Source organism: Antrostomus carolinensis, unplaced genomic scaffold (assembly GCF_000700745.2).
Source record: "Antrostomus carolinensis isolate BGI_N321 unplaced genomic scaffold, ASM70074v2 scaffold32259, whole genome shotgun sequence".
Lineage (NCBI taxonomy): Eukaryota > Metazoa > Chordata > Aves > Caprimulgiformes > Caprimulgidae > Antrostomus > Antrostomus carolinensis.
Window position 1 is genome coordinate 11,575 of NW_010337133.1, and position 26,314 is coordinate 37,888.

The window sequence follows — 26,314 nt, forward strand, 5'->3', positions numbered from 1 at the left end:
ACAAATAATAAATAAAAAGTAATAATACATTATATATGATCAGTAATACCTACTTTATACCCTGCTTTTTTTTCAAAGACACACTGCACCCCAGCAAATACTTGAAAAAATATGGTAACAAAGTTACCAAAGTTGCAAGACAAATGCAATTTGTTTGATGCAAATATTTAACCTTAAGGTTCAATTGGCTGGGAAACTCATTAATGGTATTGCTTCACCAGCACTGAAACAAACACAGACCAGACAGATGGAACCAGTTCATGCACAGCCTTAGGAGTCTAGCAGAAACTGGGAGGAAACATCTGTGTAGAAACCAAGGCAGTGAATCCATGAACAGTTTCTCATCTCCACCATCTATTTTCATGCTAAAAGGGACTAGAGAGGGGAATAGAATTCCAGTGTTATTTTCTTTTTGTGTGTGTGTTGGCCTTTTCATTTGGAAAAACAAATAAAAGGAAATAGATAAGGTAGACAAATTGTCATGAAACGTTTCATATATCCCCTATGGCTATCGAATTTTTCCCAAATGACTGCTGTACGAAATTAAAAAAAAAATAAAAAAATAAAATAAAGACTGGGATTTGAGAAAAAAATTATAAATTAAAAAGGAGACATTTAACAGAGTTTCCTAAGGGTTTCCCTCCCCACTCTGCAGCAAAGAGAGCAAAAATACAATCCAAAAGAGGAGAGAAGAAGTCAGAGGGGAATAGGAAGTCCAGTCTTTCAGCCTGTCTCCTGTTTTGCTAAATTTTACAGTAGGTTATTGAAGAAGCGGTAGATGTTCCGATAGAAAGCAGGCAGCAGCAAACACAGGCATCGTCTCCTCCTTCCAGCAGGGTCTGTGCAATCTCAGTCTCTTGCTCCAGGAAGGAGAGGTTTTCCTTCCCACACTTGTTCCTGCTTTCCAGTGTGGGAGAGGGGAGAAGCGTCTGCCAGAGATCGGGGTCTGGCATTTCAGAGGCTCCTCTCCCTCCACTGGGCTAAAAGGAACTCAAGTATTCCAGTGCAACCTCGTATACAAATTTATACTGTTCCTGAAAGTGAGAACAGAAATCAGTGGCATACAGGTAAATTCTTCAGAACCTCGTTCTACCACCTGACAAAATTACCTCCTCCCTCTTCCTTATAACATTTGGCAGGATCAGGCAAATATTTATTGCCTTTCTATATGATCCTGAACAAGCATCACTAAGAGACAGTATTTTCAATGGAAGAGAAAAACACCCACAGAGACAGGCACAGTATGGACTATTCATTATTTGCTTCAAGCCTTCACTGCACACATTGCTTTTGAGGAAAGAATTCAGTCTGATCGATTGAGATGATTGAATTCAGGCCAGTTTAATCTTTTTGGTTGCATGGAACAAGGCCTGGGGTTCAGACTGTTCTCCTTTCCTGCTTTCAAGGTATGGCACAGCATTAAGCACCAGGCTGTAGGAATGCACAGGAGGACAAATCCCACACCCTCTCCACAGCCAAGGTGGCAGCTACTCAGGTTTTAAGCTCCTGGAGGCAGCTAGGTGTGGGAGAGTGTTCATCCCACTGCCAGGGCTGCTGTTCCCCCTCTGCTCAAGGAGAGAAGCAGTGAGGCCAGAGGATTCATTGCATGTTCTAAAATGACTGGTTTTAATCCTGATGCCCTTACATGATGATTGTTTTTATTCATACTGAGCTAAACCATGGAATTTTTTCTTCCCATCCTAAAATTCTCACTGCCTACACTGGGTAGGGTAAAGAGCAGAAAAAAACCCAACCAACCAAACAAAAAAAACCCCCAAACCCCCCAGAAACCAAAACCCAACAACTTACCAGTGACTCCACCATGTTGGATTTGTTATTCCGTAACGTTTTGACTATGTGGAACACATCAATGATATTTTGCTGTTGAATCATTTCACACACGCTGCAGATGGCACAAAAGGTGCCGCTGCGTCCCCCACCATTCCTGGGAGCAGAAGAAAAGAGGCATCAGGTGAAGCTGGGCAAGGTGGAGGGAAGGGAGGAGAGCACACAGCAGCCGACACATCATGTATCTGTAATGTAAGGCCTGGCTAAGGACATCCAAGGGTTTGTGAAAGGACCTGAAGGGCAGGAGACGAAGGATGGAAGGGCTGAGCTGATCCCTGGCAGTGGTGGAAAGGGAAGCCCCAGGGACTGCAGTGCTGCTCCTCAGTGCTCTGGGGCTCACAGCAGCTCTGTGGTCAGTTAGACATGTGACAGTGCAGCTTTGGTTGTGTATGAGCTCCAGTCATGGGACCTATCTACACAAAAGGAAGTAGCAGGGCTTTTTCAGCTTCTCTTCACCACAATCAGTAAAATCTCTGGGCCAGGATGCTATAATCACAGAACGGTTTGGGTGGGAAGGGACCTTTCAAGGTCTATCTAGTCCAACCCCCCTGCAGTGATCAGGGACATCTTCAACCAGATCAGGTTGCTCAGAGCCCCGTCCAACCTGACCTTGAATGTTTCCAGGGATGCTTTTTTAGTTTAAAACCATCACCCCTTGTCCCAGGGTTTCAGCACTCTCATTGTAATAGATTTCTTCCTTATATCTAGTTTGAATCTCCCCTTTTTTAGTTTAAAACCATCACCCCTTGTCCTATCGCTTCAGGCGCTGCTAAAATGTCTGTTCCCATTTTTCTTACCAGCCCCCTTTATGTACTGAAAGGCTGCAATAAGGTCTCCCTAGAGCCTTCTCTTCTCCAGGCTGAACAACCCCAACTCTCTCAGTCTCTCTCCACAGCAGAGCTGTTCCATCCCTCTGATCATGTTTGTGGCCTCCTCTGGACCCGCTCCAACAGGTCCATGTTTTTCCTGTGCTGAGGACCCCAGAACTGGAGGCAGCACTGCAGGTGGGGTCTCAGGAGAGTGGAGCAGAGGGGCAGAATCCCCTCCCTCGCACAATATTCAACTCAAAGTGTATTACAAAAGTAATTTAGCTTAATTTTCCCCAGCTGAAGCCTGGCAAACCACCAAATTTCCAGATCCATAATCAGTGCTCTTCAGACAGCATTTCATGAGGTCACAGGCATTTTCCAGTCCTACTTACAGGCAGTGGACAACAGTCCGTCCGTCTCTCCCATCGTACTGTTCCTGCCACTTCTCCAACCTCCTGACCACCTTCAGGAGGGAGCGTTTGGAAGGCGGGGTGTCCCTGTATGCTGGCCAGCCAATGTACTGCAGGTGCTGAACGATGCGATACCCATCCTGAGGCTGAAACATAGAGCATTTCTAAGGGGCTAAGTGGAATGGGGCAGCAAGCAGGGAGGTGGGGTAAAGCAGGGGGCACTGGTTACATGGCATCATCCCTTCTGGATCTGGTATCATCAGTGTTAACATCCTCCACTCTGGATACCTGATACAGTGGGGAAACAAGGACTTTTGGGTAACGTGGGTAACAATAATGTTGTCAGATATTACAGAAACTAGGTGCACAGGATCCCTTGTTTTGTTTCCAGCAGCAAATAAAGTCTCATCAAACTGTATGAATAGATCAAATGTCTCTTTCCTGGTTGCCTCTGCTGGAGATTAGTTGTGTCATAAGAGCTAAGGGCAAATAAGCCCTCATAAATAAAGAAAGAAATAAATAAATCTCTGGGTCTGTGGCAGGAAAGGGTCCTCAAAAATATTTTGGCAGCAGGCACTGATGTTGAACACAGAGGGGTTCAGAGAGCAGTGAGCTCACAGCATCCACCCTGGCAGCCATGCATTTACGAGCCAGCTTCATCCTCAGAGTCACAGAGCTTTAGTCTTATCAGCTCCATGACTTCAAGCTGTCCCTGGTTCTGAGGCAGCTGGCCTGGGATGTAGGAAGGTGAGTATCTAACTGATTTATCAGTTTGTGCAGTTGGATCACAAGGTTCATTCTGCAATGCGTGACTGAATGGCTGCACATGTTCTAACCACACAATCGGAGAATGATGCGTTAAACAGCATGGAAATGTAATTTATGAACCCTGTTTCCATTTCTGATTAGAAAAAAAAAATAAAAAAGGAACACAAAAGGAGACATAATCAATCTGGGAAACAACTAATGACAGAAAGAATCTTCTACTGAAACCCTTTCCTGCAGCCCTGAAGTTGCATTGCCAGGGTCCAGGGTGTAGATAAACTTTGTTTCTGTCATTTCAGCTGTCCTAGGGCTGAGGAATACAGACAAAGAGTTGCTTATAAAAATGGCAGTTGCTTATTTATAGGAAAAACACTGTCAATTGGGAATCCCAGTCCAGCCAGTAAACATTGCATCTGTCTTCAGAGACGCAGCATGGTAGTTGACAGATGGAAAGCTGCTGACACTATCCCAGTTTATTTCCTATGGTACTGATGGTTTTATACTGGCTACTAGGTGATTAATTGTTCTCAAATATACACAGAAAAGTGCTTTCCATTTAAATACAGATTTTCAGCTCATGTCATCCACTTTTTCAGCCAAGAGTCTTTTACAAAATTAAATGTTAATTAGAGGCAGCAGCTACTAAATTCTGCAGTGGAATTTTGTTCCCAGGTAAGAGATTCAGCATCTGTAAACCACAAGTCTTGGTTCTGCCTCTTCCTCGTGCCAACATATATTTTTAAGAATAAACAGGGAATCTGGTATTTCACTGATCTTACCCTGGCCATGTTGCAGATCCGGAATATCCGGTTGATGATATCTTCATCAATATCTGCTGAAACAAACTCGACTTGAATTGGGCCATAACAACAGGATGTCTTCTCTGGCCAGTACTGCATGCAGAGCTGGAGAAAACACCAAAAGAAACAGAAAGCACCTTAACTCATAATAAAGGAAATGCATCTTCAGTTCTCTTTCCTTTTGAATCTCTAACCAGCTCAAAATCCATAACCAATCTTGTATCACATGTATTTGCTCAGAGAAGACCTTCTTCTAACTCAGTAAAAGTTTTTTATATCACAGAATCACAGAATGTCAGGGATTGGAAGGGACCTCAAAAGATCATCCAGTCCAACCCCCCTGCCAGAGCAGGAACCTAAATGAGATCACACAGGAAGGCGTCCAGGCGGGTTTTGAATGTCTCCAGAGAAGGAGACTCCACACCCTCCCTGGGCAGCCTGTCCCAGGGCTCTGTCACCCTCACTGTAAAGAAGTTTCTTCTCAAGTTTATGCAGAACCTCCTGTGTTCCAGCTCACACCCATTGCCCCTTGTCCTACCATTGGGCATCACTGAGAAGAGCCTGGCTCCATCCTCCTGACATTCGCCCTTAACATATTTATAAACATTAATGAGGTCTCCCCTCAGTCTCCTCTTCTCCAAGCTAAAGAGCCCCAGCTCCCTCAGCCTTTCCTCAGCAGGGAGATGCTCCACTCCCTTCATCATCTTGGTGGCTCTGTGCTGGACTCTCTCCAGCAGTTCCCTGTCCTTCTTGAACTGTGGGGCCCAGAACTGGACACAATATTCCAGATGTTTCAGAAGCCTGAAGGTTTTTTGTTTGGTTGGGTTTTTTTTTGTACGAACGCAATTTTTAACTGGTTGAATTCTGGGGTCTAAAAGTACAGAAAAGGTGGCTGACAAACGAAGCTTCTGTAGGGGTATAGATTTAAAATGAACATTAAAAGATCAGTGTCTGTAGGTAAATTTAATCAGAACCACAGAGGTTTGGTGTTAATGAGGAAACAGTACACAGACCAAGAAAATTAATCTTAATTCAAGCAAAGTGGAATTTTTTTTTTTTTTTTTTATTTTGGTAAGATTAACTTTTTAACTTTCTGACTCTGCCAACAAGCAGGTGAGGAAGAATGCGTTAGCTCTGAGAACAGCGAGAGCAACTCCAATTTTAGGGTGAACTACAACTGAATCTCTGAAGTTTGTGAAGCAGGTTGGAAGTCTTTTTTCTTATGCTGATGTTACTGAATCCAGAGTACAAAAAAAAAATCCTATCCACACAAATTACAATCTAAGTATTTCAAATCCATCTGGAAATAGATCATGGCGAGAAAATATTTTGCATGAGATCTCATTAGCAGTTCCTGCTGAGATTGTACTTCTTTCTGTTTTTTTCTTCCCATTTTCAAGTGTAATTTTTTAGAAGTTTTGAAACCCCCAGATGCTCATTTGAACTTGATCTCAAGCTTTTCAAGTTCAATCATTGCCAGTAATAACGTCAAGTGTGTGCACGCTACTGCATTAATTCTGTATTCCTGTTATTCCTTTGATCATATGGGATTGAAATTGGGTGGGATATTCACTCAATCTTATGCATCTTTGCCCTTGTTAGTTTTTCAAGATTAAGCAAGCCAGCCAAGACCACATAAGCAAGTCCTCCTTTGAAGGTTGTCTTTACTCTTCATTCAGACTTTCAAGAAGCCTACAGATCTCTCAGAGCATCTGTCCAATAGGCAAGGAGATCTGAGCTGAGCAGTTGCTTTAGGCAACAATCTCAAGGTGCACTGGAAAGAAGAAAAAGATTAAACCTCCCCTTAATATTGAAAATCTGCTTTCCATAAAGCAGGTCTGTGAACCGCCATCTACCCAGAGGTATTTGTACATACAGTGCTTAAAATTGTCTGTTAAGTTCTCTGCCCTACACATGGTTTTATTTGCACCTTTTCTCTGCATAGTGGACTAAAGCTTCACTTACCTGTTCATTTTAAGTCTTTTCCTCTCTACAGTTCAGGCACAGATTTTATATAAGCAATTTTTGCATTTGTGTTCTACTCATGGAGATGAGCAACACAACTCATCTGCAAGCAACTGTGCACCAGCAGTTTCACAGTGCTTCGGGTACAGCGCTTGGATCAGGTAATGATGAACAGGTAGATAATTACAACATGGTCATACAATGACAGTGCAAGCACAACATTGTTAAGTTTGCTTTTCAGAAACCTTTCACAACTGATCTGTTGGACCGTAGGAAGACTCTGCAGAGAGATCTGGACAGGCTGGATCGATGGGCCAAGGCCAACTGTATGTGATTCGACAAGGCCAAGTGCTGGGTCCTGCACTTGGGTCACAACAACCTCATGGCTTGGGGAGGAGTGGCTGGAGAGCTGCCCGGTGGAAAAGGACCTGGAGATGTTGGTTGGTAGCCAGCTGAATATGATCCAGCAGTGTGCCCAGGTGGTCAAGGCTGCCAGCTGTATCCTGGCTTGTAACAGAACTAGCACGGCCAGTAGGACCAGGGCAGTGATTGTCCCCCTGTACTGGGCACTGGTGAGGCCGCACCTCAAACTCTGTGTTCAGTTTTGGGCCAAGAAGGACATGGAGGTGCTGGAGTGTGTCCAGAGAAGGACAACGGAGCTGGGGAAGGGTCTGGAACACAAGTGTGATGAAGAGCAGCTGAGAGAACGGAGTAGAGACTTTCTCACTCCTTACAACTGTAGTGAGCTGGGGGTTGGTCTCTTCTCCCACATAAAAAGTGACAGGACAAGAGGAAATGGCCTCAAGTTGTGCCAGGGAGGTTTAGATTGGATATTAGGAAAAATTTCTTCACCAAAAGGTTTATCAGGCACTGGAACAGGCTGTCCAGGGCAGTGGTGGAGTCCTCATCCCTGGAGGTACTTAAAAGATGTGTAGATGACACTTAAGGACATGGTTTAGTGGGACTTGACAATGTTAGGTTTATGGTTGGACTTGATGATCTTAAGAATCTTTTCCAACTTAAACATTTCTATGATTCTCTGCTATCAAGCTGACAAGAGCTTTCAAACTTCAAAAGAATCCTTAACTTCCAGTGCTAGCTGGGTGGTTTTGCCATTGGCTATAGACTTGAGCTAGGCTACAAAATGCTAGAATAACCTTCAAAGTGACTTTATGCATTGCCAGATTTTTTTCTGTGCCTACAGACTACCTCATAAAAACAAAACTTGGCTAGGAAAAAACAAAGCAGGTAAAGTCTTGTGCAGAAAGACAGAGGCAAGAATAACACTGGCTGAGGCTGATAGGTTTGTGTTTTCCAGGAATGAAGTGTGAGAAAGTGTGTAATTTCCACAAAAAAGCTGTGTTTTTCTTTAAAGTGTCAGAAAAAAGAGGCAAAGATCAAATTTGCATCTGGATTCAATGCCAAGACGCAGAATCAGGCAGAGCGAATTGGACAGGAGGCAGCGAATGCACAGGACCTCCAGATCCTCACACAGTGGTGGGACTCTGCGGGTCATGAAGAGAACCCGCTTCTGAGTAGAGCTCTTACTGTGGCTGGAAATGAAATCCCGTAGTGTTCACCCTGAAAGGAGATCCCCTCAGTGAATGGGGTGACTAGTTTCTCCATTACCATCAAAAAAAGAGACCAATAATCTCAGTGCCTTCACATGTAGCAAGATTTTGAAGACAGAGAAGAGACAAATGAAAAATTAATCCATGAAGTACCCACTACCTGAGGGTTCCTCTCCTCTTGTCTAACAAGAGCTGTAATGGGTGAATTAACCATGCCAAATGTACTCTTCACACAAATTGCATGATTATGCCTTTTTGAAAGCTGTTATCTTCTGCCACTCATCAGCAAGGTGGTTGGAAATGCTGGTACAGGAGGAACTGCAACAGCTCCTCCCCCAGCAAGCTCAACTGCTGAAAATAATGGTGTGTTTAGTAGCCAAGAAACCAACTTACACATGACACTAGAAAGAAAAAAAACCAAACATACACAGGACAATGTGCTTCTCCATAAACTGTGCAAACACTTCTCAGAATTACAGAACTGCATCGGAAATCTCAGGGAAAAGACCCATCAAATTATTTCAGAAAACCTCTTGGTTTTATTCTTCTGTAAATGCAATGTGAACAGGCAAGCATGAAGCACACGGGGGCTGGGGTATGGAGTATTTTTGTGAACCAAAGACAGACATAAATATGAAAGGGGAGAAAGCAGTTTTGGAAGGAAGATTCAGGCCAACAAACACAATGTATTTAGATACCCCTGCTAACTGCAGTAAGAATTAGTTGCCTTAGAAGGAGCCAAGCATGTGGACTTACTCTTCATTATATTCTAAAACATTACCTATTACTTTCCAATTCCCCTTCATTCATTTATTGGGATGGGGAGTCACTAGAAGATGGCAGCAGAAACACTCTTAAAACCATCTGAATTTGAGAAGAAAGTTACAGGACAGAAAAGATGAAAAATCCCTTACCTGTGCTGCATCCATCTCATTCAGCATCACGACAGAGGAGCAGTTATAATCAAACACCAGCCTCCAGAAGTCTGCTACGGTGTTGGGCAAAGGGTGTTGGGTTACAATAAAGGCAGCAGGTTGCTTGTGGCTCTAACAAAAGAATAAGATTAGTTAAAAAAAAGAAAAAAAAAGAATTCAATCAACTTTTATTCAAAGGAATATTATACCCAGGAGGCTATGGCTAGGCAATCTGAGCCATTTAACCAGATTATACAAATCACATATCCTTCTCCTTGTTATCGCTCTGCAATGAATGAATGTCTCATAATGGGATTCTTTTCCTCCCAATGAAGACATTTCATTAAAGAAGTGTCACAAGAGCAGAGATTACCCAAATCAATTATTTATATTTTGAGACTCAGCAAATAATACTAATTCTACTATTACTACTACTACTACTACTATCAGTAATATTAATAATTGGAAAGAAAACAGCTGGAAGCAAATGTCATCCTTTTTGCTGCAACGGACTCCAGGAAGTTCAGAAGGGATTAGCCCCCCGCATCTGCTATTGCTCCCTGGTGATGTAGTGCTACAGAGGTGGCGCTTTTGGATCCCAGCCACCCTTTAAGAGCCTGCAACACCGGTGTGTAATTTCTGATGCTATTCTTTCACTTCAAAAAAAGCCTTCTGACCTCAATCTCCCTAACCACGAAGGGGAGAAACTGTGCTCCCAGCCTCTACGGGACTGTGCTAATGAATGTTTGCAAGGCACTTTGAGATGAAAGGGTACAAGCTCCAGACTTTATCGCTTTCCAACTGTGGCAGGCAAGGCTTAGATAAGCCTACCAACTGCACAGTCCTTTCTGCTCTACATCTGCAAAGCAAAACTGAATAAGAAGGCACAATATTTCTGAGTTTAAAAACAAAACAAAACAAAAACAAATTAAGATTTTGTGTTTAAAGTAAAGAAATAACATCCCAAAGTATTAAGATGGTTGCTGTGGAGGCCTGCCTTTTCTCCTCCACCTGAGTCAGGTGTGGGTGGAAGCGCTGAGCAGACCATGCTAGGAGGGGAAGAAGGTGCTGTGCAGACTCTGCACCAGCTTGCAGGGAGGCTGCACCATGCTTCTGAGTGTGCACGTGTGAGGAGGGTGATGGGACATGAAGCAGAAAGAAGGAAAAGGAAATGATTTATTGGGAAAAGATCAGTTTGGAAAGGATTTTCATCTTTCCCTCTACTCTGTATTTCAAACCTAGCAGCACCAATATGGGTCAAAAACTATGTTGTAGCAGACCAATGGTGGCAACAGGGTGGTAAATAAAATCACAGAATCTTCTCTCTTAATTAGAGTTAAGAACATTCTAATGTTTCTGCTATGCTTTTTTCATTGTGCACCAATACAGCAGATTGCATAACTGCCTAAACCACTGGCTGAAGGTAAGATGTGTTTGTGAGTCCTGTCATTAGGAGAAAAAAGAAACATGCCCCATCTGTTTTCTTTGCTACAGGTGAGAAACCAGGTTCACTGTCCTTTTTTAAAGGGAAAGTGACACAAGAGATGTTAATTATTCATGTAAGAGAACATGTGTAGGATCTTGGGGGAATGATGATGATAGAGACATGACATGGACTCATGTCTTTCTCCAAGCCCCATGCATTAAATACAAACCTATTGCCACTTCGGTATGGCTTGACTCAGAGATGTGGCTAAAGTCTCTTTGCTTAAGGTTATGTTCAATTGTTTTAGGGGAAGGTGAGAGACAGCAACACCATAATCTTTATTAAAAAAAAAGTAAAATTAATTCTATGACCATGTGACTTAACCACTTAAACGCAGCAGCATCACCGTTTCCCAAAGACTGAAAGAACAGACAAAAGTAAAAAGACCAATCCCAACATTGCTAGGGAAAAAAGGATGACATTTCACCCTGCATCATATTTACACATACTCCAACTGCAATAATTAGTGGCTTTAAAGACATCTCTGTCCAAAGGCAGTTATGCACTACAGCAAAAAGAAACCATCGACATAATTCACCCTGTACAAATGACCTGTGCTGTGAGATTCTAGCCTATAAACAAAGCAAGGGAAAATGCCTTCAGACAGATTCACATCAGCTTAACTCATGTCCTTCAAGCCTTTGAGTATTTTGCACATCTGATCCCTGGACTCCCATACTCTTAACTGCATAAACTCAAATAAATCACTTGCTCCACACTGCAAACTATTCTTTTCAAAGAGCTGACCTGGCAAACATTTCTCTTCCAACCTATACAACAACCAACATATGGGAAGAGCTGTCCCACCATTTTGTCCATCTGCCTTTCTACAATACAACCTCAGACTGCACGCTCATGAATTTCTTTGTCAAAAAAATTTCCAACAACATGAGGCAGAACTACAGTTGTAGTGTGATCATTACAGTCTAGGTGACACATTTCTGTGAAAGAGAGAAAATCAATGTGCCTTTGCCCAGTTTGGAGATGTCAGACCCAGAAACTACAGGTAAAAAAGTTTTTTTGCTTTGGATCTCTTTCTCTCAGAAAAGTATCCTGAGAACAAATAAACTCAATGCAGACAAGGATCACTGAGGACAGTGCAGTGCTGCTTACATCCATGAGTGCAGCATTGATGTAGTTACTTGATTCACCATCCACGGAGATGAGGAAGGGTAGGCACCGGTCCAAGGGCAACACATCCATGCAGCGGTTCTTGTCGTGGTTCCTTGGCAAAAGACCAATGCTGCAATCTTCTGGCCGAACACGCGGTGTCACAATATTGAGAGTCTGTGAAGGGGGAAGGGAAAAAGAGAAAGACAGACAGAAGCAGGCTGAGCGTCTTTGAATTTACTTCCAAGTAGGATGCCATCTGAACAACACGTTTATTTCAAAGGTACTTAGACTATTAGATCTTTGAAATGAAACTGGAGGAGCACTGAGGAGCTGCTTGCTGTCATAATACATCACATTTTGCACATCATCCTGAGGTGCTCTTCTGAACTCATAAGCTCCAGCATAAGTTGAGGGCATTTCACACCTACTAACAGTTTCCAGCTCTAAAACCCCACAGCAGTTAGATAAAATTGCTGTTCTTTTCTAGAAGTTGGCAATAGCTGACACAGGTACAAGTTGCCACTTTGACCTGGTCATGGAGTGAAACCTCCTCGTGTTTCTACCACCGCTAGGGTGGAAGTAGCATCCTTTTCTCTCTCTGAGTGACTCATGTGCAGAAGTACCCAGAGTATTGACCTGGCTTGCCCAGGAGGTCAGACCGGGTTCAAAATCTCTGATGACTCCTCAGTCAAACTACTGATTTATCTTAACAATGTATGTAAAAACCTATGGGAAAATGTTGTGGGGTTTTGTTGTTGGTTCTTTTGTGGTGCTTTTTGTTGTTGTTTTTTTGTTTGTTTGTTTGTTTGGTTGGTTTTGTTGTTTTTTTGGGTTGGTTTTTTTTTTTTTTCATTTTCTTCAAATGTGATATCTGTTTCTTGCTACTTCCCTTTTGGAGTGACACATATGATGCTTCAGATACATAATCACACCTTATTTCTGGGGTCTTGCTGTCAGTCTTTTACTGTTACCCCTCTTTCCTGCTGCTGGACAGACTGTGTTTCTTTAAATCTAATTTCCTTTATTGTTATCCATTACAGAGGCCTCCTGACAAACCAGTTCAGGTTCGTCAGCAAGGATCAAACACAGCAAATCAAAGTGAACGCATCTTAACGTTGTCACTTAAGTCATGGTAGGTCAGTGGTAGATGTCATTCTACTTTCACTTGTTATACGTCCTCTTCCTGAGCAAAGCCCATGCAGTCATACAGTGAATTTCTTTGCCATCAAGAGGAACACAAAATATTTAGAGGCTAAAAATTCTTACAAAGAGCTTGACTTCTGCCACAGAGAGGTCACGGAGAAAAGAGGAGAGTTAAACAATCTGAGATAAAGGAATGTGTCAAAGTATAAAATTTGAAATAATATAGATGCTCTAAATTATGCAGGCTCTACACAAAAGTCTCTTTGTCTAGAGATGGAAAGTAGGCAGTCTGGCTGGGGAAGCAACCCGAAATCTCATATCTTTGACAGTGCAGATAATTAGGCAGGTAACTCCCTTGTTTTTGTACTTATTCAGATTACAAAGACTCTCCAGGATGTGCTTTTGCAGGTTCAGACAACATGTAGCACCTGAGAAATACACCCAGACTTACCCAAGGGCCAGTGGGACCTAAATAATACAAATTGCACCAACAGTTCTACAGTCAGATCAACCGGTTCATAAAGATTGTAGCAAAAGATACTCCCTTTTGCATTAAATACAGACACGGCTGAAGAATGCTCTGAGCCAAAATCCTCTAAAAATAGATTCTACAACTAGACAGGGAATGAAACTCTTATGCAAAGTACAGTGGAGCATTTCCTTCCCACAGGAGTTGCCAGGCCCTGGCAGCTCAGAAGAACAAGCATGGAGACAACAAATCTCATCTCGTATCATGACAAAACAGGCCCACAGCAAGTGGTGACTTTCTTTTAGTAGCATAACAGCATTTGATGCAGTTAGGCTTTGGATCTTTCATGCCAAGCATCCAGAACCAGAAACACTTTTACAGATCTGGTATCACTTGATAAAACCAGATCCTTTTTTAATTGAACTGTCATCAGTTGGGATCCACATTCTTTATCTCACTATACCAACCCTGATGATTCCCTGTAAGGTTTCAGATAAAAACCACACATTCTCCCTTTGCATGGAAAGGGAGGAAAAGAGGCATCTGACTCAGATTGGGGCTCCAAAAAGACATTTTCCTGCTGGAAAAAGATATTTTGCCCGGAAAGGGGGTGGGTATTTCCTATAATTAAAGGAATTTCCACCTTGTTACTGCTGACTGAGAAGAATGGCCTCTTAACAAATACCAGAGGTCTCTCTCTCTTTCCCATCTAACTCACCTTGCCCAGATTTCCCACAATATTATGTTTTTCCATACATCAGTGTCAGCTGAAAATCCTAAAGGGACTTACAGATACATGGGGAATAAGCATGGAGAGCTGAGTTCACTGTTCTGTAGGGCAAGTTCTCTACTGTGCAAGAGTTCCAACTGCACAGGGTTCGTGGCTCTTGTGTCCCAAGCCCATTTATTAGGGTGGGATAAGCGATGGTGATAGCAAAAGGTAGAGTGGTCCCTCATTTCATCACTTGCCCCAGGTCAATGGTGCTATGCCAGCACTTCTGAATTTTACTGTATGTCGTTTGAGTTCTCACCACCAGGTAAGTGGCAAAACACACGCAGGGAACCAAGGGATTCAGTTCAACGAAAAATAGTGATAGAGAAAGTAATGCTCACTGAGCTCACTTTTTCCTATTGTATGAAAGGATGTCAACAAGTTCACTGTCCAGACTCAGAAGCAGAATATGAGCCACGAGAATGGATAATAAGGGACCTTGAAGCATAAATGTTTTTGCATAAATTACAGAAGAAAATGAACAGCAGAGTATTTCTTGAAATGAGAAGTACAACATTATCTATGAAAATTAGTACCCTTACTACTGAAGTGATAGGGAATTTTTTCCTTGCTGAAGGCTGAAAAGTCCATGCTTAAAAACAAATCTCTGCTTGATCCAGTAGGAAAACAACAAATATCAGCTCAAATCAGACCTTGGCTCAATGTGTCCCTTCTCTGCTCTGTTGGAAATCATAAAATAACACAAAGAAGTTGATTAAACACTTTCTGCAATGACTGAGACACATGAAATTACCTGAAACTCATCTTTTATCTGGCTGGAATTCGTCTGTGGATCTAGTCTGCTGATGTTGTAATATATGGATCTGAACTCACAAACTGGAATGGCCGTGTTGCCACAAAGACATGCCTCCAAAATGGCATCATGGACAAATACATACTGCTCCTGCACAGGGAAGGATAAGATATTAAAATCGTACTTTTAACACAGTTCATGAAACACCACAAGGCTTTTTTTTTTTTTTTTTTTTTTTTCTTAAATCATGCCCAATATGCATATCTGGCTCTGTTTCATGTGGAGACAAATTACACAGTGTGTTATGTGACAGTTTTGTAAGCATATTTAATCCATCTTTGAATGTGAGTTCTCATGTAGTCATTTCAAATTTACAAGTAAAATGGGAAGTCACCACTCTCAGGAATGCTAGGAGAAAATGAGGGTGGGCTGAGGAGGAAATCAGGATGTAAAGCTTTTCTGTTCACAATCATGAGGTGATGGTCAGGAATGGATTGTGCTTCGGACCTATGATAACACCAGCAGAAACAATTGTACTAACAGATCTGTTCCATCTGTCTCTTCAAAACTTCTGATATTCTGGGTAAAGTTCTTTCCCTGAACTAAATATGAAAAAGTCCAACAAAGTTAAAAGCTCTTCTCTGTTCCAGGCTATTGTCCTGTCCCTCAGGAGGGGAAGGCATTGAAGAACATAGGAAAAATCTGTGTAGCAGAATAACAGTTCCATAGATGTTCATGCAGCTGCTACACACCACGTGATGGAGCAGCTTGCTTAATCAGCACCCAAAGCTTGAATCAAGGATATTTAATTTGGTGAGCTCACAACTGATGTAACCTAGGTACTATTCGAGTCTGCAGTATACCTATGAAAGAGTCATGAGAGGATTCAGGAGCTAGCTTTTTCCTGCTGTGAGAATAAAATTAATCAGCAGTGCTAAGACCCAAGCTTCAAGGTTTGCCGTCCTGTCTTGGAGGCCCTGAGTAGCTGCCAGTGAATGTGACTCAGTGCACATGTGGTCATGTTTAGCCACCGAAAGGTCTGTATAATCACATCATGCAGGAAGCAAGTGTTGACTTAATGAATTGCCAGGCTCCTGTTGAGCAGAGAAGCTGACAGAAAAGCAGTACATCGTAAGAGGAGACCTGCTGGCACCTACCTCCGTCTGCACCAGATTGACCCTTTGGGATCGCAGCTCTCGCACACAGTTAAATATATCTACCACGCCTTCGTTCTCTGCCATGTCAAGCATGATGTCGATGGCAATAAAGCACCCTGTTCTCCCAGCCCCAGCACTAAAAAAAAAGAAAAAACAATGAGGGTCTGCATGATCAAGGGACCGTGGAGGGGCTGGGCTTTATGGAGCAGAAAATAACTGTATCACAGACACAGCTGTCTTCTCTTGGAAGCTGCTCCCCTCTCCCTAATGGATTGACTTTTGTGTGTAGCTAAATTAGCTTAGGATTTAAGAGAATGAAGCAAAATAATATTTCTTGAAAGAGAAATCGACTGAGGTAGCAGGAAAAAAAAGCTTTGTGTTCTTGAACATCAACAAAAAAATTACTGTATGAAAATAATAATTATTATTGTACAGGTTGGTTCACCTGCACACCTCCCATCACACAGGATGTAGGAGAGCAGCCTCCAGGTTGCAAATAAACACAATTCCAGAATTTTTTTTTCCATGGGACTCTTCAAAAGGCATGTACACATTTACTCAAGTGGGCATGATGAAAGGGGCTCAGTGCTCCACCTCAAACACTTCTTTTCTCTTTTAAATCTAGGGGAGTTTGGGTCCCAAGGAGGGTGATCTCAAGTTGTAGATTGTAAAATTATAGAGAAAAGAGCTCGAGGTTACCCAAAACCTCCAGTTTAGAGTCCCCCACTGCTTGCAAGAATTGGATCATCTGTAAAACTGTGTTGTCACTGTGTCCACCTTCCCTCCTGGGAAATCATCCAAGCTGTTTAGGTGTGAAGGATAGAGAGAGCAGAACGTCTCCTCACATCACTCTGAACGAAGAAGGAAAACTCAGCTCAAATCAGGGAAACTTCAGCTGCATGAAAACTCCAGCAGAGCCGAAAGCAAGGAGATATGAATGACCATAAATTAATGGACCAGATTAATCAACTGTTGAATAGAGAGAAGATATTTTTCATTTGCAGAATTTTAATGAATAAGTGGCATTTCCTCTCCCTTTATCTCTCAGCTTTTCAGAATTTTAACAAATAGTTATAACATTTCTATATTTAGAGGATCCTGGCACTTCATAAATATCGAACTGTGGCATTATCCAGCCAGGCATCGGTAGGGAGAATTTGGTAATTACCACTTAAAGCAAGTCATTAAAATTCAAAAGCAGATAAATAAGGGAGAAGAAATGGCATTTATTCATTAAAATGTGAAGGATGAAAAATTTCTCCTTGCTTTCTTGGTGACAATGAATCAGGTCTAGAATCCTTCCAGGGCTAGACCCATGTCATGGCACCAAGGTTGCAAATTCAGGCCCTGAGCTCTGAATTAATTCCCTTCTGCCAGCTCCTTGGGCTTAGATGGTTTTTTATTATAAAACTGGTTCATTGTTTGCTAAAAAAAATCCCAACAAAACAAAACACTGTCCCAACCCAAAACTGTTTTTAAAAGGTGAGATTTAATTAATTTTTCCTTTTTAAAGTGGTTGTGGGATGTATTCTCTCTCTCTTCCCGATCACACAGCATGGCACTTAGAAGTATTTGCCTGTGGATTGATTAGGGGTGAGATTTTGGGGATAGCCAGCTCTGCTCGCAAGCCTTCTGCTCCAGGCATGTCTGCTTTATAGAACATGTTCCCTGACCTGTGGCCTGGGCACTGCAGAAATAGATGTTATGAACCCAAACTCTGGTTTTGTAGCAATGTCTTTCCTTGCATTTGAAGTCATCTAACTCCGTGTGTGCTGCTCTCCCACCACCAGCAGCATGCCTGATGACACCTCAAACTCTTAGCTCTTCATGTCAGGGACATTCTCCTACACATTCACATAGTGCCTTGCACAGCAAGGCTTTGAGCTCAGTTGGAAGAAGAGAGTGCAGAAGAGCTCTCACCAGGAACAGCAGCAGCCGGGGAGTTAGCAAGCACATGATTCAATAATCTGAATTTTCACAGCTGTAAACCAAGCAGCGAGGTTTCCTCAGGCATTCCTCGTTTATTTACTAGCTGGAAGGCACTGGGCATGTCTTCAGTCTGACATTTCCAGTCAAGCTCCTGGGCTTTGAGGAGGCTAAGATGCACAACAGCTAGCATCCAGACTTGGGAAGACAGACTAACGTTTCAGATAAGACTATTAAAGCTGGTACAAAGCTGCAGTGCATGTGGGTAGAGAAAAAAAAAGTGGCTCTGAAATTCCCCATCAGCAGCCTTGTCTTTTTGTAGGCATGGTCCCTTCTGCCACGTGAGGCTTGTCATAGATAACAACTGGAATAACTGTCCAAAATATTTACCAATTTTCCAGCTTGCTATGAATATCTACAAGAGTACAGTCCACCAGAGAGTCTTCTACACTCAAATGGCCCAATCTGACCTACTTATATATTCTCCAATTCATGCCAGCTAAGCTCCAGAGCTGCCACTTTAGAAAAGAAAACCAAATTCCACTTTGTTTCCTCACGAGGCCCACAAATTATACTCTTAAATAAACAAAACATAGTTGGTTATTTTCGGACTGGAAGAAAAAAGGAAAAAAGCTGATGGTGGAAAGGCTCAGACAAAGAGGTTGCATACCTGCAATGCACAACAATGGGTCCTGCTTCTGGGGGACTGAGAAACTTCACTTGACGAACGAAGCCCAGGAGGCCGGTGGCATAGCAAGGAACCCCATGGTCCGGCCAGCTGGTGAAGTGGAACTGCCGAATCTCTCGGATCTCATGGTAGCCTTTCTGAGGAGACAACACAGCCTCTATTTTTCTTCCATCAGACTGCAATCAGCACATTCTGATCACTGCTCCTTTCCCTCATGCAGAGGGATGAACAAACATTTTGCTCTCGTTATACACGGGAACATGTCCTATGCTGCTTTTAACTCCAAGAGATTTAAAGCTGAACTCCAAGTACCAACAAAGTGGGTAACACACAGCTGAGGACTATGAAGGTGAAAGCCAGCTCCCAGTTCAAAACTGTGGTCTTAAGAGTTCAAATCCATCTGATTATCTCATCCAGGGATAGGGTTTAGAAGGCATGGTAGTGTTGAGTTGATGGTTGGACTGGACGATCTTAGAGGACTTTTCCAACCTCTATGATTCTGTGATTAGGAACTTAACTTAGATTTCAGCCCCAGCACACCACAGCTGCATTTACCCAGCCTCCTTTGGTGTTATTGCCATAAACCACCAATAAGTCACCCTTAAATCCTTTTTGAGGAGTTGAAGCAACAGCCTGGGGAATGAACACCTAGAGAGTAGGCATGCTCCAGGCAACAGCAGATTTTCTGCCAGCTCCTGCCAAAAAATTTCAGTTAGAGATTATAGCTGATGGTGAAAAGGGCAGAAACTGGTACCCAGACCCATCGCTTGGCTTTTCTGGTGAGACCAAGTTATTGGTACAAGAAAATTGACGCCACTTGTACATGCCCTGCAAAGGGTAACACAGAAGTGTCAGTGAGCATTTTACGGTACAGGAAATGTAGGTGGAATCCAGCAGCAGCTCTTCTAACCTGTCAGATTTTGGCATTAGCATTTCTCACCAAGTTTTCTCTGATTTTATGAAATATGGAGCTGATGTATTAGAAAACTGGAAAAATATTCCCTGTGTGGCTGAAGTTCATTTAGCAGGAATTTTTGAAAAGGTTTAAATCCACTTCCTGAATGTTCAGAGAGTAATTTGGACAGACCTAGAATATTCTGACACTTAGGCTTCCAATTTCTAATTACCAGTAACCAAAACCTTCCAGATCCTGTCGATAATTTTTCTTCTTTTGCTTTGATTATATTTTAATTTCTGTTGAAAGGGACCTTACCTGGCATCCAGTTTAACTTATACCTTTTTTCATCTGTAATTTGCCACTGTGGAACATGACAGTTATTGTTCCTGGCATCCCATCAACTATCTGCTGGCTCTTGTATGCATTTAAACTTCATGCACTACGGATTCTATTTTTGTGGCTACATCAAGACTTTAATTTAAAATCATTTGTCCAAAACTGGAATCTCCATCAAAAATTTAGGTTTCCGAAATGAAACCTGTCCAAATAGTAACGGTTCCCATCTCCAAGAGCATTCCAGATATGTTTCCCAGAGCTCACATTTCTGAACACATATTAAGTGTTGTATCAAAATTTCAGCTGATTGAGGATCTCCTTACCTTTTGTACAGTAAATGTGCGTATGACATACTCTGCCAATGGTTCTGTCTCAATTAATGTGACTTTAATATCTCCATAGACCTCTGTGTCATCTGGCCAGTATCGAACACACTTTACCTGGGGGAGGGAAAAAGAAAATATTGAGAGGAACTAGATCAAGTTGAGTCAGAGCTGACCTACATTTTACTCCACTTTCAAGCTGAAGCCAACGCAAATTGGGCTTTTTTCTGATGTCAAAACTAACTGTATAAATTAGATCAAAAATCATTTACCATATATAGAAACCACAGGGAGGATTTTTTTCAGTTTCCTCTATTGTGAATACAAATGAAAAAGATGCATTTAGGTCTTCTTTAAGATAGTCTTCTGTAAATTTCCATACATGCACTGACCATATATCAGGTTCACAGAATACCTGGCAGTCACTACCATGATCTCCTTTGAGAAAAATCTATGCTTTTATTATTACTACTGTAATTCTGAACTCTCCCTGTTTAGTCAAAGAATTTCAGTTCATAGGGATTGTGAGATACTTGTTGATACATTAAATTTGTTTGACGTTAAGCTTTCCTTATCAGATATGGACACAAATTTGACATTTTACCAGCTGTGACAGGTCTCAGCCAAGGCTCAAGAAAGAAATCTCCTGATCACGTCAATATATTCCAAGCTTAGCCACTTCAAGAAGCCATGTGCAAAACTAATAGTAGAAATTAAAGCCAAGGCTGTGAAGCTCTAGAAGGGATATTTAAGTTAACAAAGTCTATCAAGTTATTAAATGCTCTAGCATGAAAGAGTGGAACAGCACCTAAAAGCTGAAGCAATTAGCTACTGTGAAGCAGGTTGCATGTTCCAGTTCCAGTCATAATTGGCAGGGGTTTTATAAATATTAAATATGATTAATGTAGGTTTGTTGGGTTTTGTTTTTTGTTTTTTTTTACACAGAGGCATTTATTTCAAACTGAAGTGTCAGTAGAAGGTAAAATAGAATAAATAACAATTAATGAACAGAATCAGCTGGCATTCAACCATGAGATCTAAAGGAAATCAAATACAAAGCAGCTGAATTACTAATGGCTGTGAGCAAACTATCATTTAAATTTTTTTTTAGTACCAAAGGAATGGGAGGTGACAAACATCAGGACAAAATTTTTAAGAACTCAAGTTTCTGGCTGAAAATACCTCTAAACCAAAGACCACCAGGAGTGGGAAGAATATGCTGGAGAAAGCCACCCCACACATGCCTTTTTCTTCTTTCCTAAAGTCTAACCTACACCTTTTGAGTTATTCATGTTTGCTCCCATCGTGGGCTTTGGCAATTGCCTTCTGCTGACACAGGGATTTCTGGTTCATCTGAGCCCATGAGAGTGAAGTGGAGAGTGCTGAGGAGGCCAACGCTGCTGGGTGGCCCCACCATCCAGCTGTGCACAATCTCATACCACCACAGAACAGCGGTGATCTGAAGTGATTGGGCACTCTAGGCTTTGAACTGCCATTTAAAGAGCTCTTTTGATCGTTTGAACACCAGTCACATGTTCTTGCCCCTCCGGATTTTTGTGGGTAGAGAAATATTCAAATAATACAGATAAAGAGTAATTATTACAGAATTACATTTTTTCCTTCTGTACTGAAAAAGGATCCAGCTTCTCAGTCAGCATAAATTTGTGTAACTCTGCTACAGCAGAGACTTACACCAGGAGCAAGATCCTTATTAGTCTGAAAGGGAAGCAGCTAAGTATTACAAAAGCTAACATTTTAGAGAAAAACTCGGAATGGCTTAATACATTCCCTTACTACAGTAATCAAAAGGCATTTCACTTGCTCAGCTTGCCTGAACAGCAGCACTGTGTTACACCCAGCGCTGGTTTGGCTTTCTATGTTGGGAAAGTGGTACCCTTACCCTGCCCACTTCCACCAAGTTGGTGACCATGACAACACTTGCAGAGTTTTCTTGCCAAATCATTCTCCAGAAATCCTTCACTGTCTCTTGCATCGGCCCTGGGGCAGGAGAAAAGACAAAAAGACATCTTAAGAGAGTGTCTTGAATGCCAACAACTCTTTTCAGCTGTTCCCCAGTCATTGCCCTGTTCCCACAGGATCCTACTCTCCCTTTCAGAGCATCCCACTGCGATTCAGGGTTACAGACACAGAACTGCCTCGAGCTCTCTGAGAGATCAGACACCTCCTCCTTCCTGGCAGGGGGTGTTTAAGGTTCTAGCACCCTGGAAAGCGAGGTGCTGCCTGTATTGTAGATAGTGGAGAGAGTTCCAGTAGGTTATCATGTGTGAGTGATGGGACATGGATGCACCCTATAGTGAGTCTGTAATTAAGGTTGTATTGGAAGTTGTACTTGATGGAGCACTAAAATTCCTCCATTTCACACTTTATTAATTATGAAGGAGGAAGGAAGCCTTTTTCTGAAGTTCCCTCAGAGAGAAAAAATTCAGGTTCCAACTGCCAAACAGCCAGTGCTCTCAAGGGGTTTATCAGACTAAAGTGTTTCTCTGACCTTGTTTCCTTCCTCTCTTCTACACTGTAGACAAAATCCTCCTACAGACACCTTTCACCCACCCTGCCCATACTCCATCCCCCTTGTTCTCTGCCTTCCTGCACTCCCTATACCAATACATCCTCAGATATCAGTTTTACTTTAATATGTTTTTTTACCCTTTCAATAGGGACAAGCCAGTGAGGAAGTAATAAAGTAGAATTTAAGAAGAGAGTAATTTCTATGAACATTGAATTTTCAGGTAAGGAATGCACAAAAATGAGGACAAATAATGGTAAACAGGTCATGGCATAAGAATTTGGCCAATGATGCAGGAAAACAGCACCCTGCTGTAGAGAACAGGAGTAGAGAGGTTAGTCATCTAGCATGGATAGCCCTCAGTATTGAATTGTGTTGGGTTTTAGGTTTGGTTTTGTTTTGTTTTGTTTTGTTTTTCCCCTGCCCCCCCCTCCAACATACAGGAAACTCATCAACTAATTTCCAGAAGGTGGTGTTCAAATGCATTACATACTAGTTCCCAGTAAACAAAAGTTCGTCAGTCAAAGGCTTATTCATCCTGCTCTCCTTAAGCAAATGCAAACCAGAAGGCAAAACCCAAGATCTGTAAAGTCCCTTTTAGTTCTAATCTCATACTCATGCACAAAGGACACCTTATAGGTTTTATTGCCACCTGTAAGTCTGTAGCTTTTTTATTCCTGTAGTTGAGGTTTTGCTTTTGAGTGCCTTAAAAGTCTTGGAACATCCTATATCCATCCCTTTTGCGGCGCTATACCAAGCTTTCAGATGTTCCCCAAAACAGAGGACGTCAACCTATAAACAGCTTTTACAACAGTTTAAAACAGCAGTGGGGTTTACAAATATTTAGACATACAAGAATGAACTTGCCTTGAGTTGCAATGTAATGGCGAGGCCGGTGGTACCCCTGGAAAAAAAAAGAAAATAGGTGATGGTCTGTAAGATCCCAGTTCTGGTAAAGCACACCAAGCATTGGTGTGGTCTGGGTTGGAAGGGACCATTTGGGAATGGTTTGGGTTGGAAGGGACCTTAAAGATCATCTAGTTCCAACGCCCCTGCCATCAGCTGGGACACCTTCCACTAGACCAGGTTGCTCAAAGCCTCATCCAACCTGGCCTTCAACACTTCCAGGGAGGGGGCATCCACAACTTCCTTGGGCAACCTGTTCTAGTGTCTCACCACCCTCACAGTGAAGAATTTCTTCCTAATATCTAATCTAAACCTCCCCTCTTTCAGTTTAAACCCATTTCCCCTTGTTCTATCACTAACTGCCCTTATGAAAAGTCCCTCTCCAGCCTTCCTGGAGCCCCTTCAGGTACTGGGAGGCCGCTAGAAGGTCTCCTTGGAGCCTTCTCTTCTCCAGGCTGAACAGCCCCAACTCTTTCAGCCTGTCTTCATAGGAGAGGTGCTCCAGCCCTCGGATCATCCTGGTGGTCTCCTCTGGACTTGTTCTAACTGCTCCATGTCTTTCTTATGTTGGGGGCTCCAGAACTGGACGCAGTACTCAGGTGGGGCCTTACGAGAGTGGAGTAGAGGGGCAGAATCCCCTCCCTCGACCTGCTGCCCACGCTGCTCTGGGTGCAGCCCAGGACACGGTTATTGACCTCTGTGCTGCCAGCGCACATTGTCTGCTCATGTTCAGCTTCCCATTCACCACCACTCCCAAGTTCTTCTCTTCAGAGCTGCTCTTATGCCAAAGAGCAAACAGAAATGGGGCAGTTTTCACTATTTCCTCCAAGAAACAGAGGTCCTGTGACTAACCTGTGGGCAACTCTGAAATCTAACAGGCAAAACGCTGCACCCTTTTGTTTGAAAAACTAGAAAGGTGTGAATTTGCCTCTGTATGAAAATGCTGCTTATCAGTCTTGTGTAACTTTATTAAGTGTATTTTTCATCCCTTAAAGAAACTCTTCTGAGCACTGGCACGTTCTGAAGATTTAGGAGATGCCTACAAGAAATGTGTGTCCGTTTAATCATTCTGTGCATGAAAGGGATGCTGCTTTTTGAAAGTTATTTTACAACACTAAAAAAAAACCCCAAAACAACCATGACAATTTATTTACACTCCTTCTGCACTGCAATTCTGTAAGAAGTCAGTAACTCTCAGATATCTACTCATGCTTTGCAAGAGGCTGATATTGATTTCTGCATGTTATTTAGCCCACATTCCACTTATGTTGGTGGATCTGTCAAACACAGGAAATCTCCATCTGTCCAGATTGGTCAGACAGAATAAACTGGAGACCGAGAACCTTCTCCCTGTCACAACATGATGTTTGTATAATGTTCAGCTGTCACTCCTATCAGATCAACAGTCTGTCCCTATGTAAGATGCACCAAATTCATAAGCAGCCTTGTCAGCAGGAGTACTGTCATAGAGGGAATGTCCAGGAGCCTTACGTCGATGTAATTTGCATTGATGTAGTCAGAGTGAGGGTCCCCATCCAACAGCTGCAACCTCACTCTTGAATGATCATCTGAAAGAAGGAAAGAAAAAAAGTGACAGTAACAATAAAGAGGAGTTTCTAAATGTTTAATTTTATCTGCTGATTCCTGCGAGTGGGAAATTGAATACTTACAATAATTAAAAAATGAGTATCAGAGGTATGCCTGTTCCTACAAGCCTTTCTTTTCTGTTTTGATATAGTGTTGAGATCCTTAGGTTAGTGTTCGTCAAATTCACTGCTGTCACCATAGTTGTTATAGAGCTTTTGCACAGACCACAAACGTTGGTTGGTTTGGGGGTCCTGGGCCAGATCTTTGCAGGATGTATCTCCACTACAAAAGCCTTCTGTACACTTGGAAGTAACAGCCTCCCTGGCTTCACCTGACCTATGAAAACTGAGGCAAGAGCTAAAACTGTCAAGATCAGGATAAAAAGAAATAGGTCATGACAGAGGTGTAAAAGATTAAGGAGGGTGAAATGCCAAATGAAATCCTGCAAATAAGAAATGGGACAGCCCAGAAACCTGAAAGGAAATACTAAAGGAAATCAGAGCAATGTTCCTTCATGCAACCCACAGACCTCATGGCAGAAAAACAGCATCAAGGCAAAGTGTTAAAAAAAAAAAAAAAAAAAAAAAAAAAAAAAAAAAAAAAAGAGAGAAATGTTCATGTTTCTGAGGACATTCAAAGTTACTCCAGATAAGGCACTAAACTAACCGATATCGATCCTTTCATCTCCCAGCATGGTCTACAGTTCAGATGCAGAAAGGCACTGCCCCAGCAGGCAGATTATGTCATGATTTTCCACCAAGGGAATATTTTGATCTTTCTCTGGAGCAGGTGGTGCTGGGCTCTGTCAGAGGAGATCCTCCGTGAGCTGGGCTGTTGAGCTGATGTGGTCTGGCAATCCCAGCACTGGTATGCAATTAATTGCAGAACTGCTATCTAAGGGCCAGTTGCTTGGCAAAGGCTACTGGGTTACAGAGGTCACTGCAGCCCATGCTGGGCTCATTTCTAAAGGATTTTTTTAAAAGAATGATAATATAGAGCCCACTAAGTTTATTCACTCTCTACTAGCTATGTAGACCCTAGCTCTCAGTCAGTAAGTGTTAATGTTTAGAAACAGTTTGTAAAATATGGGCCTAAGCATGATTTACATTCAATTAAAAAGAATCACAGCAATGAAACATAAAAATAC

General features: G+C 42.2%; 1 protein-coding gene across 1 annotated transcript; it reads right to left on the minus strand.

Moving 5' to 3' along the window:
* Positions 1–428: 428 nt before the first annotated feature.
* On the minus strand, positions 429–25,861 carry LOC104530499 (receptor-type tyrosine-protein phosphatase T). Its single transcript, XM_010175094.1, has 14 exons — positions 25,834–25,861; positions 25,072–25,148; positions 23,542–23,578; positions 22,048–22,145; positions 20,148–20,264; positions 18,573–18,727; positions 15,977–16,112; positions 14,820–14,969; positions 11,682–11,855; positions 9,083–9,214; positions 4,612–4,737; positions 3,050–3,213; positions 1,810–1,945; positions 429–1,034 (listed from the first exon to the last, which is right to left on the minus strand). The coding sequence occupies exons 1-14, from the start codon at positions 25,859–25,861 to the stop codon at positions 981–983; spliced, it is 1,584 nt and encodes a 527-aa protein (XP_010173396.1). The 3' UTR covers positions 429–980.
* Between the last annotated feature and the right edge of the window lie 453 nt (positions 25,862–26,314).

Excerpts from the sequence above, each read along its gene's own strand:
- LOC104530499 (XM_010175094.1), bottom strand. The coding sequence starts at position 25,861 with ATGCTGGGAGATGAAAGGATCGATATCG. Across the intron at positions 16,113-18,572 it reads CCCATTGTTGTGCATTGCAG|TGCTGGGGCTGGGAGAACAG; the intron begins GTATGCAACCTC and ends CTTTTTTTTTAG. Across the intron at positions 3,214-4,611 it reads GGATCTGCAACATGGCCAGG|CCTCAGGATGGGTATCGCAT; the intron begins GTAAGATCAGTG and ends TCTATGTTTCAG.